The following is a 21700-nucleotide window of genomic DNA, read 5'->3' on the forward strand; positions in this document are numbered from 1 at the left end:
AATGGTGCTATTGGTATTTGCCCTTAAAAATATATATTGGTAAATTCCTAATGGTTTGTGAAAATGCAAAGTCATAGTCAGTGTCTGTTTTGTATGCATAACAAATCACATTGAAGACTTTAAATGGCATAGAAGGGTTTTTTAATCACCACAGTTGATTTTAGCAAATTTGGCAATTTTTTATCACTAATTACAGTACATAACATCAACAAAGTTCTTGCACATAAAAGTTAAAACTAATCATCCAGATAATCCTGCTCACTGTGGAATCTTTATAGTAGTATATAGCCCAGATGTTGTTTGAATAAATGCATGCTTTCTTTAGTGGGATTCTTTTGTTCCTACTTACTCACATAGTCTCTCTGCAGGATCAGAGCACACTTAGCGGAGAAAATAGAACGATAAAACTTTATGAATGGAGGCTCTCCAAATTACTTTTTTGGTTTCTGTGGATATCCAGTGCGAACATGAGAAGCCTGAAGTGGCATTATGGGCACTTGTCTCATTGGAAGCAATAGGTTGTCAAGCAAATTCATTGTTTAAAAAAGTCAAAGTCTTTGTCCTTCCAACATGCTTAATGATCTTATGTCCCAGGACCACCACTAGCGTTTTGGTGGACACTTTGATCCCTAACATGGGTGGTCCTGTTAGGAATAAAATCCCCGATGATGACGGTCTTAATGCTGCACTCGACCTGCTGAGCTGCTGAACCCACACTTAGTCACAATAGAAAGTCACACGCTCAGCTGTGTGCACATGACAGTTCTGATTAACACATACGGACAGTCATTTACAAGTACATGCAGGTACTAACATGCATTCAAGTAGTGATTTAGGGCATTGAGATTGTGTCTTATCCACATCACCTAAGACAGTGCTACTGTTGCTATTTTCTATGAGTTTGTTTCAGATTCCCTGGAAACATTTGTTCTATTTTCATTTGCAAATGTATTACCTCACATTGTTCAGGGTTTTTTTTTTATTATACTCTTCCAGGTGCAGTGTTTCCATCCCAAAACCTCAGACCACTGTCATCAAGCATTTTTTTCAGGCCAACTTGCTTACTTCTACTTGCAAGACCCAGCCAGTCTGAGAGTGTCTGCATACCTGTGTCTTGGTTAGATTTATGGACCTTGCTATTTGATTAGCCCTTTGTAGAACCAAGTATTCATTGTCTGTGTGTGTGTGTGTGTGCTTGTGTGTGATGATGATAGCGCTCTAGCCTGCAGCACTTGTGTCAGGCTGTGAGGCCTCCTTATATTTCTTATTGCTCATAACAGAGGATCTGTCAGCTACACATGCAGACAGACTCCTGAGGAGACTTGTGATGATGGCAAGACAGTACAGTTTGCTGTAAGCATTAATTGAGTCCAGGTGTGCCCCATCAACATCTACCCTTATTCTGATGAACTGTTTTCCCACAAATGTCTGTTATGTGTTGCAGAAAAGTCATGTCATGACTTTCATGTTCTGTCAGCACTGGTAGGCATTTCTCATTACTATTTTTTTTAATGGAACTGATGTGATTGTACTGCAAATTATCATTTACATCTGATGAAGGGTAACCTCATTATGCAGGTATATTAAAATATCTTTGCATGAATTGCAGTCTAAACTGACCAGCTCTTCACATAGATATTTTTAAAAAGGGAGTTAATGAATGTTATTCAAATATTGTCCCAAGCGCACTATACCAGCAGACTTTTAAATTACTTTCAGCTCCATTTGCAATCATAATGACGAAGACAGTAATTAACCAAGGTCATCTGACAGTATGATGGATTAGAGAGTTTCCAGTCCCTGTGAATTGGACCAGGGCCTTGAAGGTTGGAAAAGCTCACTGAAAAAGGAAAAGATAGAAACAATTGTATGACTTTGATACATCTAGTGCAGGGGTCTAGAACTCAAATTGGCTTGCGGCAATTGCTGGTATTGTCATCTAATAGGAGGGCCAATACAGCCGTCAGGTACTACAACAAGTTGCAATACTTCTGAAAATGTTTTTTTTTTCATTTCCATTGTTGACATAATAATCCAAAATTGCAAACAGCAGTTTGTATACATTTGTATATGATTAGCTTTTAACAGTTAGTGCAAATCTTTTTTTCATACTCTTACAAAACTTGTTGAAACATGGAACTGAAATAGCAAATGAAATACATTTGTACTTTATTTCTTACCAGACAGCTGGCAGCCCTTCTGCTCATATGTTCTTCATATTTAACGAGGAAAACACAAACAGAGGTAAACATCTGTATGCACACTAGTTTTTTACAGTGCAAATCTTTTTAATAATCTTTTTTAGATTAAACCTTGCACTAGGCTCACCATGGTAGTTGGTTGATAAATAAGTGAACAGTCCAACGACTGACTCAAGGACCAGAGGTATCTTCTCTGGACAGCAGCGGGGCCAGTAACAGAGCTGACTGACAAAACAGTGGCGGAGTATCTGTTATTAAATCAAAAATCAAATGCGCTTTGTTTGGCAATATGTTGGATTTCAATTGATAACAGGTGACCTGATAACTTTGACCACTGTTTTGCCCTGTAGACACCTTTTTGTGGTGCCAACTGAAGACATAGCATTTCCTGTGATGAGTCTACTTTAGAATAAAAGTCAACTTGCATTGTTTCAAATGGAATTGTTATTATTTCACTTGCATATGAAGTTAAAGTTTAAATTAGTGTATAAGAAAAATTATTAAATGAAAAATTGTTTTGCTTGCTGGATTATGTTATATTTTTGACACCAGGTCGTGGGCCCAATGGAGGGGTAGGCTTCCAGAATAATCATAATTACTATTTACTAATTATTTATAATCAGTAAATAGCAGAGGTGGGAGTAAGTCACATACATGCAAGTCATAAGCAAGTCACAAGTCTTAACCTTCAAGTCTCAAGCAAGCCCAAAGTTACTATTGATGAAAATCAAGCAAGTCAAGTCGAGTCATTGCTAAGGTCAAACAAGTCACAAGAAGTTCGTATGAATGTGTTCTTCATATCTGTAGACACAGTAAACAGAAGAGGGTGGTTAGTCAATAATATGATGTATGTGCATAGTTGATCAATTTTAGAATTGTTTTTCAAACCCATAAATACAAGAATAAGATTAGATTAATATCAACCCTGGGACTGCAGCATACTGCACATCCTGACAGCTGAGAATATTACTCTCAGGTATTGTTCCCCTCCCCCTCTATAAAAGGAGGATGAAAATCACAGGACATGTCTGTTCTGTCCTGAAATGTGTGTTGTGTGTTTCTCTTCTATAAAAGACATTATACACCTTGGAGGCGGAGGGAGAAGCAGGTCCGTCGCGGACGTGCACAAAAAAAACAAGTGTGTCAAACTGAATGTGTGCCGGTACGGTGTCTGTGAGCACGTAAATGCGCGCCTACATTTAAAATAATGTCTGTGCGCACTGAAGACGCTATATCTGAAACACACACACGCTTAAACCAAGACAGCGGCCAAAATCACCCAGGCATGAAAAAATCTTTGAATCCAAATGTGATGATTTTCGGAGCTCCCTTCATGCTGCCTCTCCTCCCTGATCCTGTCGGCCACAGTGCCACTCGGGCACGCAGCGCGTCATACAGTGGCAGAGGGCAAAGTATCAAAAACAAAACTAACGTCTCAATATGCGCCAAAAAAAAGAAAGAAAGAAAAGCCAAGACTTTCGAGTCATCTTTGTCAAGTCTAAGTCAAGTCTAAGTCAAGTCTCAAGTTGTTATTGCCAAGTCAAAGTCAAGTCGAGTTTTTCATCGGTGTTGATCAAGTAAGTCTCAAGTCCTCAAATTTGCGATTGAGTCCGACTCGAGTCAAGTCATGTGACTCGAGTCCCCCACTTCTGGTAAATAGTAATTATGATTAATTATGACTTTTTTTTATTTCCTATTATAAATGTTATAAAATGTTATGAATTATACATATTTAAAAGGTCAGAAAATAATCTTGAAATTTTAAATGCAAATATTTGGCATATTGGCTCAATAAAGAACTTCAAGTACCAAACTGTCCAAATCGACTAACTCACTAACCAGTTTAGCAGTAATGGCAATTGTTTCTTCTGTTCTTTTCATCTATTGCAACCTCATGCCAAATTGTTATATATTTTGACCAGATTAATTGCACCTATTTCCATACAACGCGTATAAGAACTGTACTAAACTACATGGTCTACCTAATATAATACCTATAGGACATGTGATTGCCAAACATGCACCAAGTCTTTCCTGGAAGATTTCCCACCTGATTATGGAATCTGACTGCAGAGATTTGCTCCTTTTAGGGCATTAGTGAGGTCCGGCACTGATGGTGGGTGATAAGACCTAACTCGTGTTCCACTATATCCCAAAGATGATGGATGGGGTTGAGGTGAGGGTCAAACTGGGAATGCTGCTTTTTTGTGGACATGACTTTGTGCACAGGGGCATTGTCATGATGAAAAAGAGATGACAAACTGCTGCCACACACTGTTTAAAGCACATTGTTGTCATCATCATTATGATGTAGCAATAAGATTTTCTTTGGAACCAAGGAACCATGAATAGCAACCCAAGAAAAATGTTTGCAAATTTATATGTCTGCACTATGTTGGCCGTATGAATTAGGAGGACAATGTACATAATACATTACATTATAAATTGGGTCTCAGTAGCCAGATGGCTTGAAAACTGACAAGTGCGACAATGACAACTTTCAGTTTAAGAAATAAAGCAAAGCAAAAGAGAGGCATTATTGAGCCTGTAAAATTATCTGTTTAACAGCTTGAGGCACTTTGTACTGGCACAGACTGAGCCACTTGATACCATGACTGTCATTTGTTCACCTATAGATTTGGGTGGGCCACACTTATGCTGTGCTTCTGTTCAGACTGTGTGTTGTTAGGATACAAAGGTCTGAACAAACACATTAAATATGCACAGCGTCCTTGCATGTTTCGGCCTGCTACTACAGAGCCGAGTGTACAGAGTGTAACTGTTGTCTTGGCACATAATACAAAGGTTGAAAGAAATTATTTCTCAAATTAATAGACAATTGTTTGACAGGATAACTACTCACATACATGCTATCCAGAGTCTACAGGGATCCAGAGTATCTTGAAAGTTGTTGAATGTATTTTTTCATTTATTTTAACCTTATGGAGCTTTCAATTGTTCAGTTTGATGCCACTGTTACAAAAATATTGATTCTTGACACAGTTTTTCATGCTGATGACAGCTCATGGAGTGGCCCCCATTTCCCCCCCATTTAAAATCTTTCAGACCCCATTTACAGGATGTCACAGGTATCATGTAGTCATACACTAACATCATGATAAGGATACTGAATGATTTATCAGATACACTGCCCGGCCCAAAACAAAGTCACAGTAATATTTGGTTAGACTGCCTTTAGCTTTGATTGCGGCACACATTCGCTGTGGCATCATTTTGATTTGAGCTTATGCAACCTCACAACATTTATTTCCATCGAGATTTGTATTGTTTTTTTGCCAAGATCTTGTATTGAGGATGGGGAGTCAGGCCGCTGTATAAAGTCTTCTCCAGCACATCCCAAAGATTCTCAGTGGGATTAAGGTCTGGACTCTGTGGTGGGCAATCCATGTTTGAAAAGGATGCCTCATGCTCCCTGAATCACTCTTTAATAGATTGAGCCAGATGAATGGTGGCATTGTCTTTTTGAAATATGCCCATGCCATCAGAGAATAAAAAAAAAATCCATTGATGAACAAACCTAATCATTCCGTTTATTCAGGTCACTTTGATCTGACCAACTTAAGCAAACCCAGATCATAACACTGCCCCCAAAGGCTTGTAAGGCAGACACTAGGCATGATGTTGGATCACTTTTTCTGCCTCTCCTCTTACCCTGATGCGTCCATCACTCTGGAACAGACTACATTTGGACTCATCAGACCACATGACCTTTTTCCATTGGTCCAGCGTCCAAACTTTATGCTCCCTAGCAAATTGAAGCCTTTTTTTTCTAATTAGCATCTCTGATAAGTGGTTTTGTTAAGGCTGCGCAGTTGTAAAGTCCCAATCCCTTGAGTTGTCTTTGCATTCTTCATGTGGAAATGCTCTTACTTTCACAATTAAACATAGCTCTATCTTCTGCGGTAGATTATACCGATCCCCAATCAGGATCATACATTTCTTCCTCAAAGTTTATGTTTCATCACTGTCCTTCAAGGTTTAACAATGCATTGGACAGTTCTTAACACAATTTTAGTTGTTTCAGGAATTTGCGTAGTTATTTCCTTTGCTTGATGCAGGTCGATAACTTGACTCTGAAAAAGAGTAATGTCTATTCTAGGGGTGTCACAATCGCTGTTGTAAGTCGGATATCGATCGATATGAGGTCACATTCTTGACCCTCGAAATCAAATGAATATCACTCAAGACACCATGTTGACGTGCTTTTGAAATAAGCTGATTAATCACTGCAGTTATTATCAAATGGAAGCTCCTCAAGAGGTTGACAAACATGCTGTAAGTTTGTTCAAGTGGTTTCATAGTAGAGCTGCAACGATTACTCCAGTAACTCGAATAATTCGATTACAAAAAATGGTCGAAGCAAAACCTCTGCCTCGAGGCTTCATTTAATTCCTATCACCTGCGTAATGTCAGGATCATTTTTCCACACGGACAGTTATTGCGGACACACACCACCACATTCAGAATTGAGTTGGCGCGATGGCGGAGAGCCGAGGAGCCGTCCGTAAAAGTCAGAGAATATCCAAAGTTTGAGATCATTTCCCACTTAAAAAGAAGATAACAACGTGTAACGTGTCTACTGCAAAGCAGAACTGGCGTACCACAACAGTGCATCAACAATCATTCAACATCTGAACCGAAAGCATCCAGTTGTTAACACCAGCTCACCAAGCGTCACCGACACAATCTTACGCAAACATTGATGTTAGCTAATTTAACGTAGCTCTCCATCACTAATTAGTGCGTATGGTATTTGTAGAGGCTGTAGCCTGATGTCGGTATGACTGGATATCATGTTAAGATGTGGAAAGTAATTTGTTTTCAATTGCAAGAGAGTGATAGCCTGTCTCTCTCCCTCACGCACAGGTGCACACATAAACAAACGCACACCTTTACTCGCAGTGTTAGGAATAGTTGGAATAAATACCTGTATGCCTGTATGGTTTTTTTTCAGGAATAAAAGCCAGTAGCTTGGTCTTTTTAACAGACCTGTCAGTTTTTTATTAGATTAATCGATGGGATAATCGGTAGAATACTCAAATCTAAAAATATTTTATAGCTGCAGCCCCATATCATAGTATCTGTTATATCAGAACTGGAGAGTATATTTCATTGAAGGAAGCGTGAAGAACAGCACTGAAGGATTTTCTTCTCTCGACTGACTTGGCAGGCGGTTGAGTGTATCATCTGGTAGCGCTTTCCTACACGGTCATGTGGCCTGTTGATCTGATTAGTGACTTTCTTTAGACCTTCCATACCTTTTAAATGCCTTCATCTTTAAAACACTGTGCTCCGGATATTTGACAGAAAACCTGCATTTCATTTTGAAGTCTCAAGCCAAACTAAAATAACCCTATTGACATCATCAGGGTTATTATCGGTCGCAGGGTTGATAGTTTGATCCCTGGCTTCTCCTGTCCACTTCAGCACTGAACTGAAAATTCCTTGCAATGGGCAAGCCAGCACCCCAGATGGCCGCTCTGCCACCATCGGTGCATGATGGGGTTAAATGAAAGGCAAATTGTAAAGCATTTTGTCAACTTAAAATGCGTGCAGTCCAGTTACCCTTTTTTGCACAGTTTGAAAAGCTCCTCCAGACCCACAGAAGACATTGAACTATAGTTAGTTTCTTAAACTGGCCAGTGCTGTCAGCTCACTTTTAAATGTGTATACCCTGAAACAAGTACCAGAATGAACCAGAAGAGGATTTCTCTAAAGTATTATATAATACTGGTATATTTAATGTCTTTCTTAGCTGAGGAGTGTCTGAAAGCTCTTGGCTCCTGACTGACTGGCCAACGCATCATAGTATTCCAACTAAGTATGCTCTGGGCTGGTGTACATAGGGAAATCTCACAGACGGACTGGTAGGTAGATAAGCTGAGGGAACAGTGTTGACCAGAGGAGATCTAGTGTCAGCTTATCAACCAGGGCTGCCTGCCTGCCTGCTTGCGGCCTGGGATAAGAGAGATAGAAAGGGCCTTTGTTCTCACTAGGGGCACCATGTTTGGTCTCTTGCCTATGTGAGCCCTTCATTGGCCCTCGTCATACTAGGCCTACCTTCCACCAAGGGTAGTGTTTCACCAAAGATACAGACAAGACTGACTATTGTTCTAATGTTTCAGTTTTGACAGATGAATTTCAAGTTCCAATGATAATTTATGGACAACGTCTGGGCATGTCATTATTTCTGATAATGCAATCACAGCATGCTCATTTTAGTGCTGTTGTAGCAAAAGCAAGTAATAATAAAGAATTGTAAATCATAAAATGTTTGCAGTATCACTTTAGTATTCATGTTTCATACCCTAAACTACCTCCGGCTCTCTTCCAATGGCAACTTTTGTTTAGCTCTTAATGATTAGTGGTATGATAAACATTTGAAGGTTAATGCATGAACTATTGCATCTGCCTTCTGCTATTGAGCTTCAGGTGATTGTTGTTGCACCAATGACAAAGCTCTCTATCGGTAATCTTTGGTCTTTACACTTTTCTTTATTATACAATAAAGGAGTCATCAGAAAACTCCTAGAAGGTTCCTAGAGCCATGGTTAATGCTGAGGTCTGAGGTGTAGAGAGTGATGAGGAGTGGCACCAGTACAGTTCCTTAAGATGCAATGGAGTTGCTTATCACAGCCTCAGAGACACTGCAATCTACTCTGAGATGCCGCGTCTGGACAGGCAGTCTGTAGTCTAGGACACAGTGTTGAGGTACAGAAACTTTTCTCCACAAGGCAGTGCTTTATGGTGTTGATAGCACCTCCATGGATAAGTCAAAGAACATGACTCTAGCAGTGCTTTCCTGCTTCTTCAGCTGTGAGAGGGTCTTGTGTGCCATGAAAGATGATGCAAACATGCTAGTGGCATAATGCTTGCCATGTTAACTATCTTAGTTCAGAATGTTATCATGCTAAGATTTGCTAACTAGCATGTGGCCTCTCATTTCCTTGATCTAAAGGTAGTTTGGCAAAGTATTCTCGAAAGCAGTAGGTATGGTAATAGGTTAACAATTACTGTCTAATTGTTATGTTATGACTTTAGCTATTCTGACGCTGCATAGCATACATGTAACCAAAATTTCACCTGTATATATCCAAAAGGTACAACTCTGCCCTACTCTGAAAAAACAATTGGGAGTGTGTACACTCCTGCTTCACTCGCTTCTTCCAGTCTTCCTGCTCTCCATATGCCTCTCAGCTCCATTTTAGTACCCTCCATTTCAACCCATTAGGGTCATCAAACAAAATTTACAGCCCTTTTGTCCATTTTCCTGAAAGGCCTCTCCCCCTGTGGCACAGTTCCCTGAGGCCCAACATTTTCATGTGTTTTGTTGGTTGTGTGTGTGTGTGTGTGTGCGCGCGCGCATGCGCGCGCATGTGTGAGTGTGTGTGCGTGTGTATGTGTGTAATGCAGTATGACAAGCAAAGGAAAAATGTCGAGGCTTGGTGTTTTACATGTTGATTCTGTTAGTGTTTGTGCTGTCACATTTTGTAGTGTTTGTGCTGTCGCCACTGGATACCACATAACTTTAAATTTCTGTTATGTTTGTGTAGGTGACTGAGACTTGATGGGTCATGAAGTTCACATTTTGACAGCTAATTTTCATTACCAAACTGATTTACAGTCAGAACAATTATAAAATAGTTTTCATAATAAGTCATTTGTATTTATCTGACAGAGACTCTGACTCTAACACAGTTACAAATATGGATATGATACTTTATACCTACCTACAATAATGAAGATCAAAGACCTTATAGAGGCTCCAGCAATGAAGAAAATGTAGCTGTTGACTGTAAACATATTTACAGTGGTTTGGCTCCAACAGGTATCAGGTAATATTAGAGCACATTCAAGTGCTTTGTAAATAAGTTAGACAAAAATCAGCAATGATAGGAGTTTTGGATGGTAGATGGGTCAAGGCTAACTATCCTGAAAAAGATGAGAAAGTAATCAACTTGAAGGCAGACGAAATCATGTAAGATGTCTGGAAAAAGTTAATGACTGTTTTCAACAGCAGTGTATATCTTTTTAGGGTTGTATGGACCAAGTTTAGATGTTTTCCTAGCGTCATAACATAACATTTTCTTGTTAGCATAATGACTTTTTATTCTTTGTGATAAAAGGTTTTTATATTCACATGTGAATTAGTCGTGTGTACTCACCATTAGATTTCAGCATTTTCCGTAGTATCATAGGCAGTTCCAGTTGTGGTTTTGATATTGGAACCTCCCAAAAATGTGAAATATCTGAAATATATTACAGGCTGTTCTTGAATGAGCCCAAACTCTTGTTTTGTCTCTCAACAGAATATGTTTCTGCGACAAGGGAGTTCTCGAGGTGACGGGACACTGCCTTCAGGATCCAGTCGGTCCAAAGGTTCAGTAGGTCGTGGGGATGTCTTTGTGGTGGACGAGGACACTGACTTGTTGGATCCAATCTTCCAAAATGGCAGACAAGTCAACCCTCAGTGGAAACCCTCCAGAAATGGATTTAAGGGAAACCAGAAGGGGAAGCCTGAACTGTCATCTAAACTATTGGAGGAGAACATTACCACAGACAAAAATACTGACTCTGGTGGGAGGACTTCATCGCTGTTCCCCAGAAAACCATCTGATGACATCCTTGACCTGGACATCGAAAGTGCCACCAAGAAGCCAGTAGTGGTACTTCCTGTAATTCCAAAGATCCCTACAGATCCCAGAATAGACATAGACGCCAACAAATTATGGGAGGAAACTGATGAATGGTCCAGGTCTGTCTCACCCACACCTGTTGTCATCATCTCTGGTCCATCTGCAAAGGGAACACCACCTGCAACCACTGATCATAGAGCCAAGCACAATGGTAAACTACCAGAGAAGGAGCGCCCTGGCGTTGTGACCATTGTGTCCAGAGACAGACACCTGGTCCTGGGCTCAGATGGCAAAACATACCGGCTCCAGAGAGGACCACCTGGCCGAATGGGTCCCCCAGGGCAGGAAGTGAGTGGGCTTATGGTCTTCTTGTTGCTTTAAAAATACTCAATGCTTTAAAAATAAAATACTCAATGCATTGATTACACTTGGATGTATCCAAGTGTAATCAATGCATTTTTTTCAGCAGCAAAGAAAGCAAAGTACTCTTTATTATTGTCTGCCCGGTATGTTTCTCTAGGAGAAACTATTTACTATGTACTATATCTATCTAGTTTATATTATTGCCTTTGTGTGTGCGTGTGTGTGTGTGTGTGTGTGTGTGTGTGTGTGTGTGTTTTAATTGATAATTAAAGCCAAGGCTTGTTTCCCACTGATTTAACAGTATTTTTACTGTATCATATCAGACCTATCTGTTGTGGGCAGATTTAAAATTGTTAGGACAAGCCTTATGAATGTAGAAAGTGTGTGACATCTGCTAATGCTTTCCAACTTACTAGAGCTGTTTTCAATCAGCTGCCATCTGAATATGATCAGGGAAGGTTACACTGCTCAAACACATGTTGATCTACATGTCTTTGATGCTGCAATCTGAGCTCTAAGGGAACTATGTGGCTCAGGAGGCTCAACAGTTTGTCATAGCATTACTCAACGTGACAATCTTGACCTGTGGCTGCCAAGTTATCTGACTGGTGCCAAGGAGTAAAGCCATTTCGTACTATCCAATCGTAAGGTTTACCTGGTGAAAGAGGTGGGTTGTCACAAGGACTGCAGGGCAGACTGAACCAGAACCAGACTGTCCATATGGTCATGTCTGGGCCAATCTCTGGAGTCATGCGGCCATAAAATCCACAGGATCACTCAGCACGATTACCGTAATTGTAGACGGCTGTAGGGAACATAAAGGAAAACGTCCTGTTGGCATGGAATACTGTCCTCTCCTCTCATGTGCCGCATTTCAGGTCTTGCTTGCTTAGCCTTTTGTAGTATTTGTTCGCCTGTAGCATTAGCATCTAAGTATTTTGTCCAATATAGGAAAATGAAGGGGGCTGATAATCAGAGTTTTTCCCATTATCAGTGTTGGTATTTGCTAATTAAGTTATTTGATTTAAAAAGGCATTTTTTTGGCAGCATACTCTCTCTGTAGTCTCCAGTCTGTGTTCTCACTCATGTCCCCTCCACAACATTATCTGATTGGTTACATGTCTCAAGTAATAACCTATCAAAACTGAATAATCTGAATCTGCAAAGTAACTAATAATTTAAGTTATAAAACAAATGGACAGACACCCTGATAGTTCACCTGGTATAGCAGATGGCCCATTCCCTGTGGCACACTCCTCAGCAGCGGCCCAGGTGATGGCCTGTGACCCTTTGCTGCGTGCCTCCACCCACTCTCTCCCCCATTTTGTTTCACTTTCTAGTCTGTCCTATCAAATAAATGTTGTTTTTTTTAATGTAGATGAGTAGAAGTATAAAATAGTAGGAAATGGAAATACAAAAAAAAGGAAAATTCCACAAACTGTATTTCTCGTAAAGTACTAGAGTAAATGTAACTTCATAAATACATTCTGTCACTGATTTTTCTAAAGATTTAAGATTTTTATCTTTACTGCAAATGTATATCTGTTCCAAATTTCAGTTATCAGTGTCCTTGATACTAATAATCACAACCAGTATAGGCCCAGAAAAAAAAGCTTTTTTTAATTTCCAGTAAAAAGAACGTGTTTAAGGTGTTAAAATAACTTGTACATTTGTACAAATTTTACTATGGTATTTCTCTCCAAAAATATTGTTTCCTGACATGTTTGTATTATTTTACAAGAAGCCTCAAGCAAGGAGTTTATGTTCTAGATCTTTGTTATAGGTTTATTTCATTTTGTGTAGCAAAAGCATCAGTGCATCTGCTTCATCAACTGTACATGACCATTAGTTAAACTGACAACAAAGAATCTTTATGAATGGATGACAACTTCAGTGCCGGCTTCCTTGCTTTCCTACCAACCATTGCTCAAGTGCAGTATTACAGTTTCAGGTGACCTGCTGTTGAAAATAATGGAATCAGCAGATGTGTGGGGGTTTTCTTTGCCTGTGCCTTGTCTGCTATATTTGTTTATCGGAGCATCTTGTCTTGTAGTATTACTCATTTACCTAAGAAATTGTGTTGTGCTCTAACATCAGCACAACTACATGAACTTTTAGCTGAAACAAACAGCTTAGAATCACATAAAATCCCATAAAGAATTGGACGCAACAAAATGCCATTGTAAAATCTGCCAAAATTTCACTTGAAAGAACACAATAAGCTTAACAATACAATTCCTATACATCCCAAAGCTTTAAGCCATACAATTTTATTTGCATTTATTTGCAAAGTTTTATTGGCATCCAGAGTGTAAGGAACAAGACCCTAAATTGACACCTTTGCTTTTCAAGTGGCAGTTAAGTAGGCAGCAAACTAGGAGGTTTTACAGGGATCAAGTACTTTGCTTGTTTCTCATGTCAGTTTTTTGCTCCTTAAGAGAAGTAGTTAAGTCATAGGTTTAAAATGACTGAGATAATCAATACTGACACACCAGTTTTATTATTTGAGCAATAGTTTACTCATGTGTTTTTTAAAGTAACTGCTATATACAGTTCTATATCATAAAGGGTGCTTTTTTCTTTGTGTGTTTTTGTCTTTTGAGCTGTTTTATTGAGGGTTGTTACTGTGTTCACAGGGCTGTCCTGGTGAGCCTGGCCTGACTGGATTTAAAGGTGATCAGGTAAGAGAAGCTTGTTTATGACATAATAGCCTTAGATGATGTGTTACATTGATCGACTTCAGGGTCTGAGTGTTCTGTGTACCTCTGAGATGGTATTCAAGGCTATATCTTATTATAAAGCTCAGTTTCACCGTCAACATTTTTATACCTACTGCTATAAACTCCTGTCCCTGTCTCCATTAAGTCCATGTGTCGAGTGCTGAATCAAATAATTTCTATGATGTAATTTTAGACAAACAATTTGGGCAACGATACCAATTATTTCACATAAATTGATTGGTCTTGCAATAATGTACCACTTCCTTTTATTCTCTCTCAGGGTAAGACAGGCCCTGAAGGGAGTTCAGGAAAAAAGGGGGAGCGAGGACCTCCTGGGCCGGCAGGTTTACCTACCTTCTACCTGTGGAAGAACACAGCAGAGGAATGGGCTGCCTTTCAGGTGAGATGATAAACACACTTTACTCAAACTCAAATGGTTATTAAATGAAATGTTTACAGCAAGTTCTGCAACAGATTCTCTCTTATCTCCCTTATCTTATTTTCTCTATCCTTGATTACATTTTAACAGTACAGATATTATATGAACATGTATACCCATAAATACTGGTCATAAAAGTTGCTCATTTGAAAAGAAAAAGAAAGAATAAGAAGCCAGATTGGATTATTAAATGAAACACACTGTTGGTATGGCTCTAGCGGTTGCCATCCCAGCCTGTGAGGAGGTTGCCTGGCCTGTCAGTTGGTTGGTATCTGACAAACTGCAGTGGAATCATGCATTTGCAGAATGAATCCCTTAGGATGAATTGTAATCTCTGTGGTCATCCCAGGTTTTCATCTAGTGCAAGGACAAAAATGAAAGTAGTCCAATAATAAATAAATACATGAAAGCAAATTTTGTCAAGCTAACATGCTAAAAAAGGATGATAAACATGGTAAAAAAAAATGGTAATATCCACGCTGGACATTAGCAGTAGAGCAGTTTTGGTGAGCCGTCTAGCATGATAACATTTAAAGTGCTTTTAGCAACTCTGCTCATGCCGTGGGCTTTGGACTCACATATTTTTAGGCATGTCAACTTAGGTCTTTCATACTCTTCTTTTTGGTTACTCCGACTTAGCTGTTGCTTTTACTGCTTACTTACTACTTATTTTCTTTTCATTTCTGTGTTTGAAGTAAAGCTTAATTTATGTGCTGAGTTATCATTGGATAATTCACAAACATTAAGCTAGACTTGTTGTAAATATATAGGTTGTGCTTTATGTTAAACTCCAATGAAGACCCTTCCAGTAAGTCCTTTATGTAAATTTCTTGAAAATAGTTCACCATTCTCAGTGAGTAATAGAAATCCCTCACTTTTGTTTTGTTTAGTTTTTTTACATGAGAGAAAATACAACAGGTCTTTAGAAACCTGACTTTCCCTTTGTGTAGTCAACCTCCAAACTGTTGCATTCACATTGTGTCTCTTGCACACTTAACACATAAACAGATTTTAATATTGAGGAAGCTGTTAGTATAACCATTGGAATACTGACCAAAGACAAGTGGGCTGTGAGATGCACAATTGACAAGATACAACATTCTGAAGTGACATTTTTCGAGTTCTTAGAAGATGTTTATCCCTCTGCTAAATAAAGCTAACTGTTCCCACCTGCCCACAGCAGCATTCTGTACTGATCTCAATTCTGAATAAATAAAGATGAAATGGTTATGTTTATTTTCATCATAATCTTGGTAAGAACTTTTCCTAGCATTCCTTTAATTATCTTTCCAGTTGACAAGATGATTTTTCATCCCTCGTCTCTCCTTAAGCCCTTAAGTAATTCATTATAAGTTACCACAAGTCGTAAAAGACCCATAAGCTCCACAGACTATCTGTAAAACCTTTGACCCTGTAGTTATGGTGCGTGCAAGCTGATGTTGTATCCTCATCTGTTTAGTCTCTCTGCAGTGGCCACAGCTGTATGTTGTAGAATACACCAATCAGTATGTCAGCATGATGGAGAACTGCAAGTTCGGAATTGAAAAAAGACTGCAGAAATGGAAGTCTGTTAGTAGTTTGTGAAGGCGATTTGTTACTGTATGCACTTTGAACTCTATCGGCAACCTGTAGAGGTCATTCAGTTACTACCGTTCATTCTGAATTAGGGTCAGTGATAAGGCAAAGATAGATTTTTACTACAGAGACCGTGGAGTTTGGGAGCAGATGGATTTCACTTTAAGTTACATGTTCATCAATGAGGATTGGAATCACTCATCTCCTCCTTGTATTTCCATTTATATAGTTTTGAATCTTTAACTTGTGTGTTTCTGTTCTTCCTGTAGCAAACCAATTTCTACCAGTTACTTCGTGCCGGTTGGCCTGTAAGTATGCTGTGACAATTAATATCCTTTCTTTGTTGTGATTTAGTTGTTTTATAAGTTCCTGTTGACCTGTGGCTGGTTTCTTCTTTGTGAGCTTGCAGAGTAAAGAAGGCTCTGCAGGACCGCCTGGAGAGATGGGCAGGCCCGGCATGCAGGTTAGAAATGGCTCCCTTCACAATTAAAGTATGATGATCCAGAATATGTAACATACAGAGCAATCTCTCTAAGTTTAATCATTTTGAAGTGGTGAAGGTGTTAAATATTTCCTTGATCTCCTATCTCAGGGACCACCTGGTGAACCTGGGGAGCGGGGACGACCGGGCATGCCAGGGGAGATGGTAAGCACCAAAACCATCACTCACAAAACATTGTACTCATGTTTTTTGAGTGTTCTGACTTATTTGTGCAGCTACACCAAGAAGCCTTGGTGGGCAATCTCCAGGTTTGGTGTTTTCACTGTCCCTCCTTTTCAGGCAAACAATCATGGCTGAATAGTAAGTCACGCAAGTCACCATGGACAGATGCACTGTTGCTCTCTGGAGATAGTACCCCCAACCTTCTGGAGCAGTAGATCAAATTGCCCCTTGGTTAGCCTAAAAAAAGGCCTGGTAGTGGGATTAGGGCTGGTGCGACGTGTCAATATCATGGATTACATAAATATATCGATTTATGTAATATGTGTTGACGTGTCTGATGTTAGCAGTACTACCGTCATGCTTGAGTACTTGAAGAGGAAGCATCCCTGGCAGCTGGTTTCAAATTGGATCTGGCTGTGTGTCAAAACGACGCAGGTTAGTGCGGCAGTGTGGGACTGTCACTCCATTGTCCTCGTGTGGTGTTTTGGGAACAAGCATTGATCCATTTGCTGAAAGACGAAGCTACTAAGTTTTTATGCTACAGGCATGCTGGTTTTACTAGTGACTGGTTGTCTTTATCATCTGATTAAAGATATCAGTAAACAATCAGGATGAGGCAGATCATTGCTGTGTTTTAAACCTGGGGACAAGACCAAACAGACGTGAAAGTGAGACCTAATGCGACACAGAGAAATGTCTGTTGTGTTCTATCTGTGGTATTTATCAATACTAAATAACATGTCCTTCTACTGACCCATCCTGCTCTGCTTATGATCACTGGTCATGCCTCTGCAACAGTAGGTTAGGCATGCTGGTTAGTAGTCACTGCTACACTAGTTTCTTTTTGTCTCCACCCAAACATAATATACATTAGGATTACACAGAAGACTGGGAAGTTTTAAAATGTTATTTTGGGTCAATTTGTTGTGATTTTGATTGTGTAATTAAAAAAACAATAGTTTGATTAATCAAAAAAATAATCGATAGATGTATTGATTAATCTGAAAAATGATCAATAGATTAATCGATGAAGCAAATTAGGTGCAGCCCTAACTGGGCAATGATAGGTAACATACACCCAGGTCCTCTACAGATCCTCTACAGCTGTTGGATATGGCAGTGGCAGCAGGGACATCACTATTATTAGGCCCACCCATACAAAGTCTGAAGGCAAACATTTTCAGGTTTGTGTTCTTGGTGAAAAAGCAATGTCAAACAAATACATTCAAATAGTTAACAGCAAAAAGTGATGCTATTATTGTCATGGAAATAAATAATCGTTTTCACTGGGCTTCGTCCCAGCACTCCCAAGCAACATGCCAGCACTTTCCTGCCAGAATAAAGCTACATAGACACTCTCCCCTTTTTGAGTTTGTTTAAATTGTAACACAACTAAACGGTGCATAAAGTTAAGTACATTAAGTCAGAATAAAAGCAACACATTAAATGAAAGCATTGAAGATATATTTTCAAAATGTTTTGTTCGTTTCTCCTTAATGAAAGGAATATATGGAATAAATATATGTCTTCATTGGAAACTTTGGGATGTTGATCAAAGTTACACATTTATTGAACAATGCTCTCCATACTGTACAAGTTTGTAAAAATAGACACACCACTTGATCCAGCAGAGTCTTAAAGTTTAATGTCAAGTTAAATCAAGCATAACATTGTTGGTGGAGCAGAGTCAGTGTGGTTAAAGGGAGTGGGTGTTTGGAAACCCTCTGCACAAGAAACTCCCTATGATGTAATCATTCTCATATTGAGAGAATAAGCAATAAAAGTATTTTTATTGCTCGTTTAAAAAGTTCCATATTTTATTCTGAATTTGATTATACTGAGCTGCAGTTGAGCCATTTTTCTCAAAATATCTGGCATTATTTAATTTCACGTTCTCTCCCATGTCATTTAGTGCAGAGTTGTATAAAAACCTCTTGACTGAATTTGTTTGGGTGAATAGCTTGTAAAGGTAAATAATACCATGTTACATTCATTTCAGAAACCATCTCAGAATACATAAACATGCGTCCTGAAAATCCGCTGTAACCATATGGAAATTGTGAGCCTGTTGTCGTTTGCCCTGTGAGGTCTCAGCTGGAAAGTGAGTCAGTGCTTACAACAAAACACTATGGTTTGGGATAGTTAGAAACATGCGCCCGTGCAACAGTCTTTGGTGTCTGCTGTGTTTAGATCCTGTGCAGCAGTGAATATAGATCTACTGTTCTGTTTGTGTACGTTTGTGTAGTCTTGTGTAGTCATTGTGTAGTCTTCTTGAATGAAAGCACATTTTTGTCCGTGAAGAGTCAGATGGAGGCGGTCTTGCCAGTGATGCCACCTTATTGTCTCTTGGCACTGATGTATGCATGCCATATGAATGTATGCATGTTATAATTTGCCAGAATCAGACTAAGTGGTGTCCAATCTGAGGCTCTGGATGCCCTCAAGCATTGCTACCTCAGGGATAAAAGTGATTCTTTGGCAAGCTGTTCTACACTGGAAGATTTATATGACCTGTCATGAGTGGCTGCAAATCGTCGATGCTTTGTTGTAAGGGGTCACATATTGAGAGGGTTGAAATCCACTGGTCAAGACAATGCTCCACTGAATTATGAAATCACCAATTTGATGGCCATACCAGCAGGATGAGTCTGGTAGAGGGAAGTGAGATAGTGAAGGCAATTGCTTGTCCCTTATTACTTACACAGAGGTGCTCTGGAGTTAGACCCTGAAGCCCCAGGTGCTCCAGTGAAGCTGCTCAGTGGCCAAAAGATTATATTGTATTTGTACGGGCAGATTCCAGGTGTGATTAGTGAAGAACTAGTCAATCAATTGCAATTGCATTTTGATCAACCAATGTACAAAAAGGTCCAAACTATTTATTTCTATTCCCTCCATCTGAATATTTTAGGACTGCTGGTGGGATACAACTAGTACTCTAAAGCCTTGAGCCCTTTTATGATGAATCCAACAATTATAATAAAAAGTGATCATTGTTTGTGTGTAAATATGTGAGCATGATGCAGGGTTTTCCTGTAAAAGAGTTATTTGCTCCAAGCGAAACCATCCTAATTGCATAAAGGTTAAAAATCATAACTCAATCGTTGTGCCACTCTCTGCATGTGTAAATCTGTATCTGTCCTTCTCTCCAGCTTACATAACATAACATGGTCCCTCTGCCTACACAGGTGTTTTAGTCATTCACTGATAATATATATAAACATGTTTTCCACCGGTCTTCAGTAAGATTTATTGCAGTCCATAATCACATAGACAGTGCGTTGTTATTCAGTCGATGCCTTCAGTGTGATGAATGACTCTGTTGAGTAGTGGAGAGGGTCAGTGTATTCACATTATAAACCTGTGATTTATAATGTGGTTTTTGCAAGTTTGACTTTTGATTCAGTTTTTGTTTTCTTTTTCGTTTGTAAGTATCTTGTGAAGATGTCATACATTTTCACTGAAAGATTAATAAAGAAGCAGTCAGAATCTATAGCGGTGATGATTCATGTTGTCTGATAGGGTGAGCGGGGTCACAGGGGCCCTCCAGGACGAGAAGGGCCACCAGGGAGAGATGGGGAAAATGGAGAAGATGGTCAGCCCGGATCACCTGGTGCCCCTGGATCACAGGTGGGCACAAAAGACACACAGATATTACACATACTATTTTTGTATAAGGTAAATGATTTTACACAGCTTTTTATCATGAAATGTTTCCATCTTGTCCATGATTGACTTCAGGGCCTTTGGGGATACAGGGGACAACGAGGGTCCAAAGGGGAAAAAGGTGATGAGGTAAGGAATGAAACTGCACAGCTGCTTTTGTCTGGAAAATCAGTCAGTCCAATTTACATTTTACTGTTTGTGAAATTGGAACCAAGAATGTTACGCTTTGTCAAATGAGGTGAGGACCCAAATGCAAACAACACATGTGAGGCAGGACTGGGGAAGACAAGAGGCGGGCTTTAATTAAATAAAGCTGAATGATCCATAAAATGAGGAATACAGACAAACCAAAACGAGTACTGGGGACAAAACACAGGCAGCAACAAAAAGGTTGAAACAAAGTGCAACCGAAGCAAAGTACAAAGGACAGAAACCAAACCAGAAACACACTAAAAGGGAGACACTGAAGGAAAAACTGGAGAAGCACGGTGGCATCACGGGGGAAGGCAGACGGACACGGAGGATGACGGAGTAACATGGAGGAAGACAGAATGAACTAACAAAGACTTGAGGGAGAACAAAGACTATATACACAGACACGCTAACAAGGGGATCAAGAAACGGTGGAGTGAGGAGGGAAAAACACACAAGAGGAACTTAAAAGCAAGACGTGAAACATGAGGGCAGAAAACATGAGAAAAAGAAGACACTAAATCATGACAAAGAAGGCATGGTAACTACATGTAGTTCGAACCACAGCTCATGAACACCATCTTTCTGGGGTATTTTAACAATTAATTTCTTAGACTACCATTTATTCATTGTTTTTGAAAATAAGTTTCACATAATCAGTTATTCAAAGCAGTTTCAACCAACTGTCCTATTTAAGTATTTTTGGTGCGATTACAACTCTTGAGTATTAGTACAGATTCCAAAATGACACTTGGTTTCCATACTCAAATGTCAAATATGGTCAAAAGAAAAGCAGCTAGCAGTACACTGCCTAAATAAAATAGTGTAATTGTCAGATTGTTTGATGTTAATCAGGATCTGATTAAAGAAAAAGGAAAAGTACTTTGGTCAGCACCAAAATTTTATTGACGTTTGATTTCCATCACATTACGATCTCGTTTGTCATGGCAGAGCAGATTTACCTTTAAAAGAAAGGTTATATATCTCATGGTATATCATGCAGTAACCTGTTTTTGATATGGTTGTTGATGTGGTAGGCTTGTGATCAAACAGTTGCTTATTTACACATTACACAGCAGATAAAGAGCCACTTAAGCAATTGGAGTTCTGTTTCTGGCCACCTGATGACTTTAACGCAAAGTCCCTCCTCTACATTCCCTCCGCTGTGTACTCTGTTTTTGTTCACCACCAAGTTGTGGAGGGAAAAGTCTGCCTGTTAAAATGCA

At 39.4% G+C, this 21700-nt stretch overlaps 1 protein-coding gene across 2 annotated transcripts in view; it reads left to right on the top strand.

Annotated features, from left to right (window-relative positions):
- Positions 1 to 21700, top strand: part of LOC115593330 (collagen alpha-1(I) chain) — a 116031-nt gene that overhangs the window by 53070 nt on the left and 41261 nt on the right. For both annotated transcript variants that reach the window (XM_030436848.1, XM_030436849.1), the window contains 8 exons: positions 10532 to 11206; positions 13858 to 13902; positions 14222 to 14341; positions 16225 to 16263; positions 16365 to 16418; positions 16548 to 16601; positions 20139 to 20246; positions 20358 to 20411. In XM_030436848.1, the coding sequence (XP_030292708.1) occupies positions 10532 to 11206; positions 13858 to 13902; positions 14222 to 14341; positions 16225 to 16263; positions 16365 to 16418; positions 16548 to 16601; positions 20139 to 20246; positions 20358 to 20411 (1149 nt within the window). The remainder of the gene's footprint in view (positions 1 to 10531; positions 11207 to 13857; positions 13903 to 14221; positions 14342 to 16224; positions 16264 to 16364; positions 16419 to 16547; positions 16602 to 20138; positions 20247 to 20357; positions 20412 to 21700) is intronic.

The sequence above is a fragment of the Sparus aurata genome, chromosome 12, assembly GCF_900880675.1.
Source record: "Sparus aurata chromosome 12, fSpaAur1.1, whole genome shotgun sequence".
Taxonomy (NCBI): domain Eukaryota; kingdom Metazoa; phylum Chordata; class Actinopteri; order Spariformes; family Sparidae; genus Sparus; species Sparus aurata.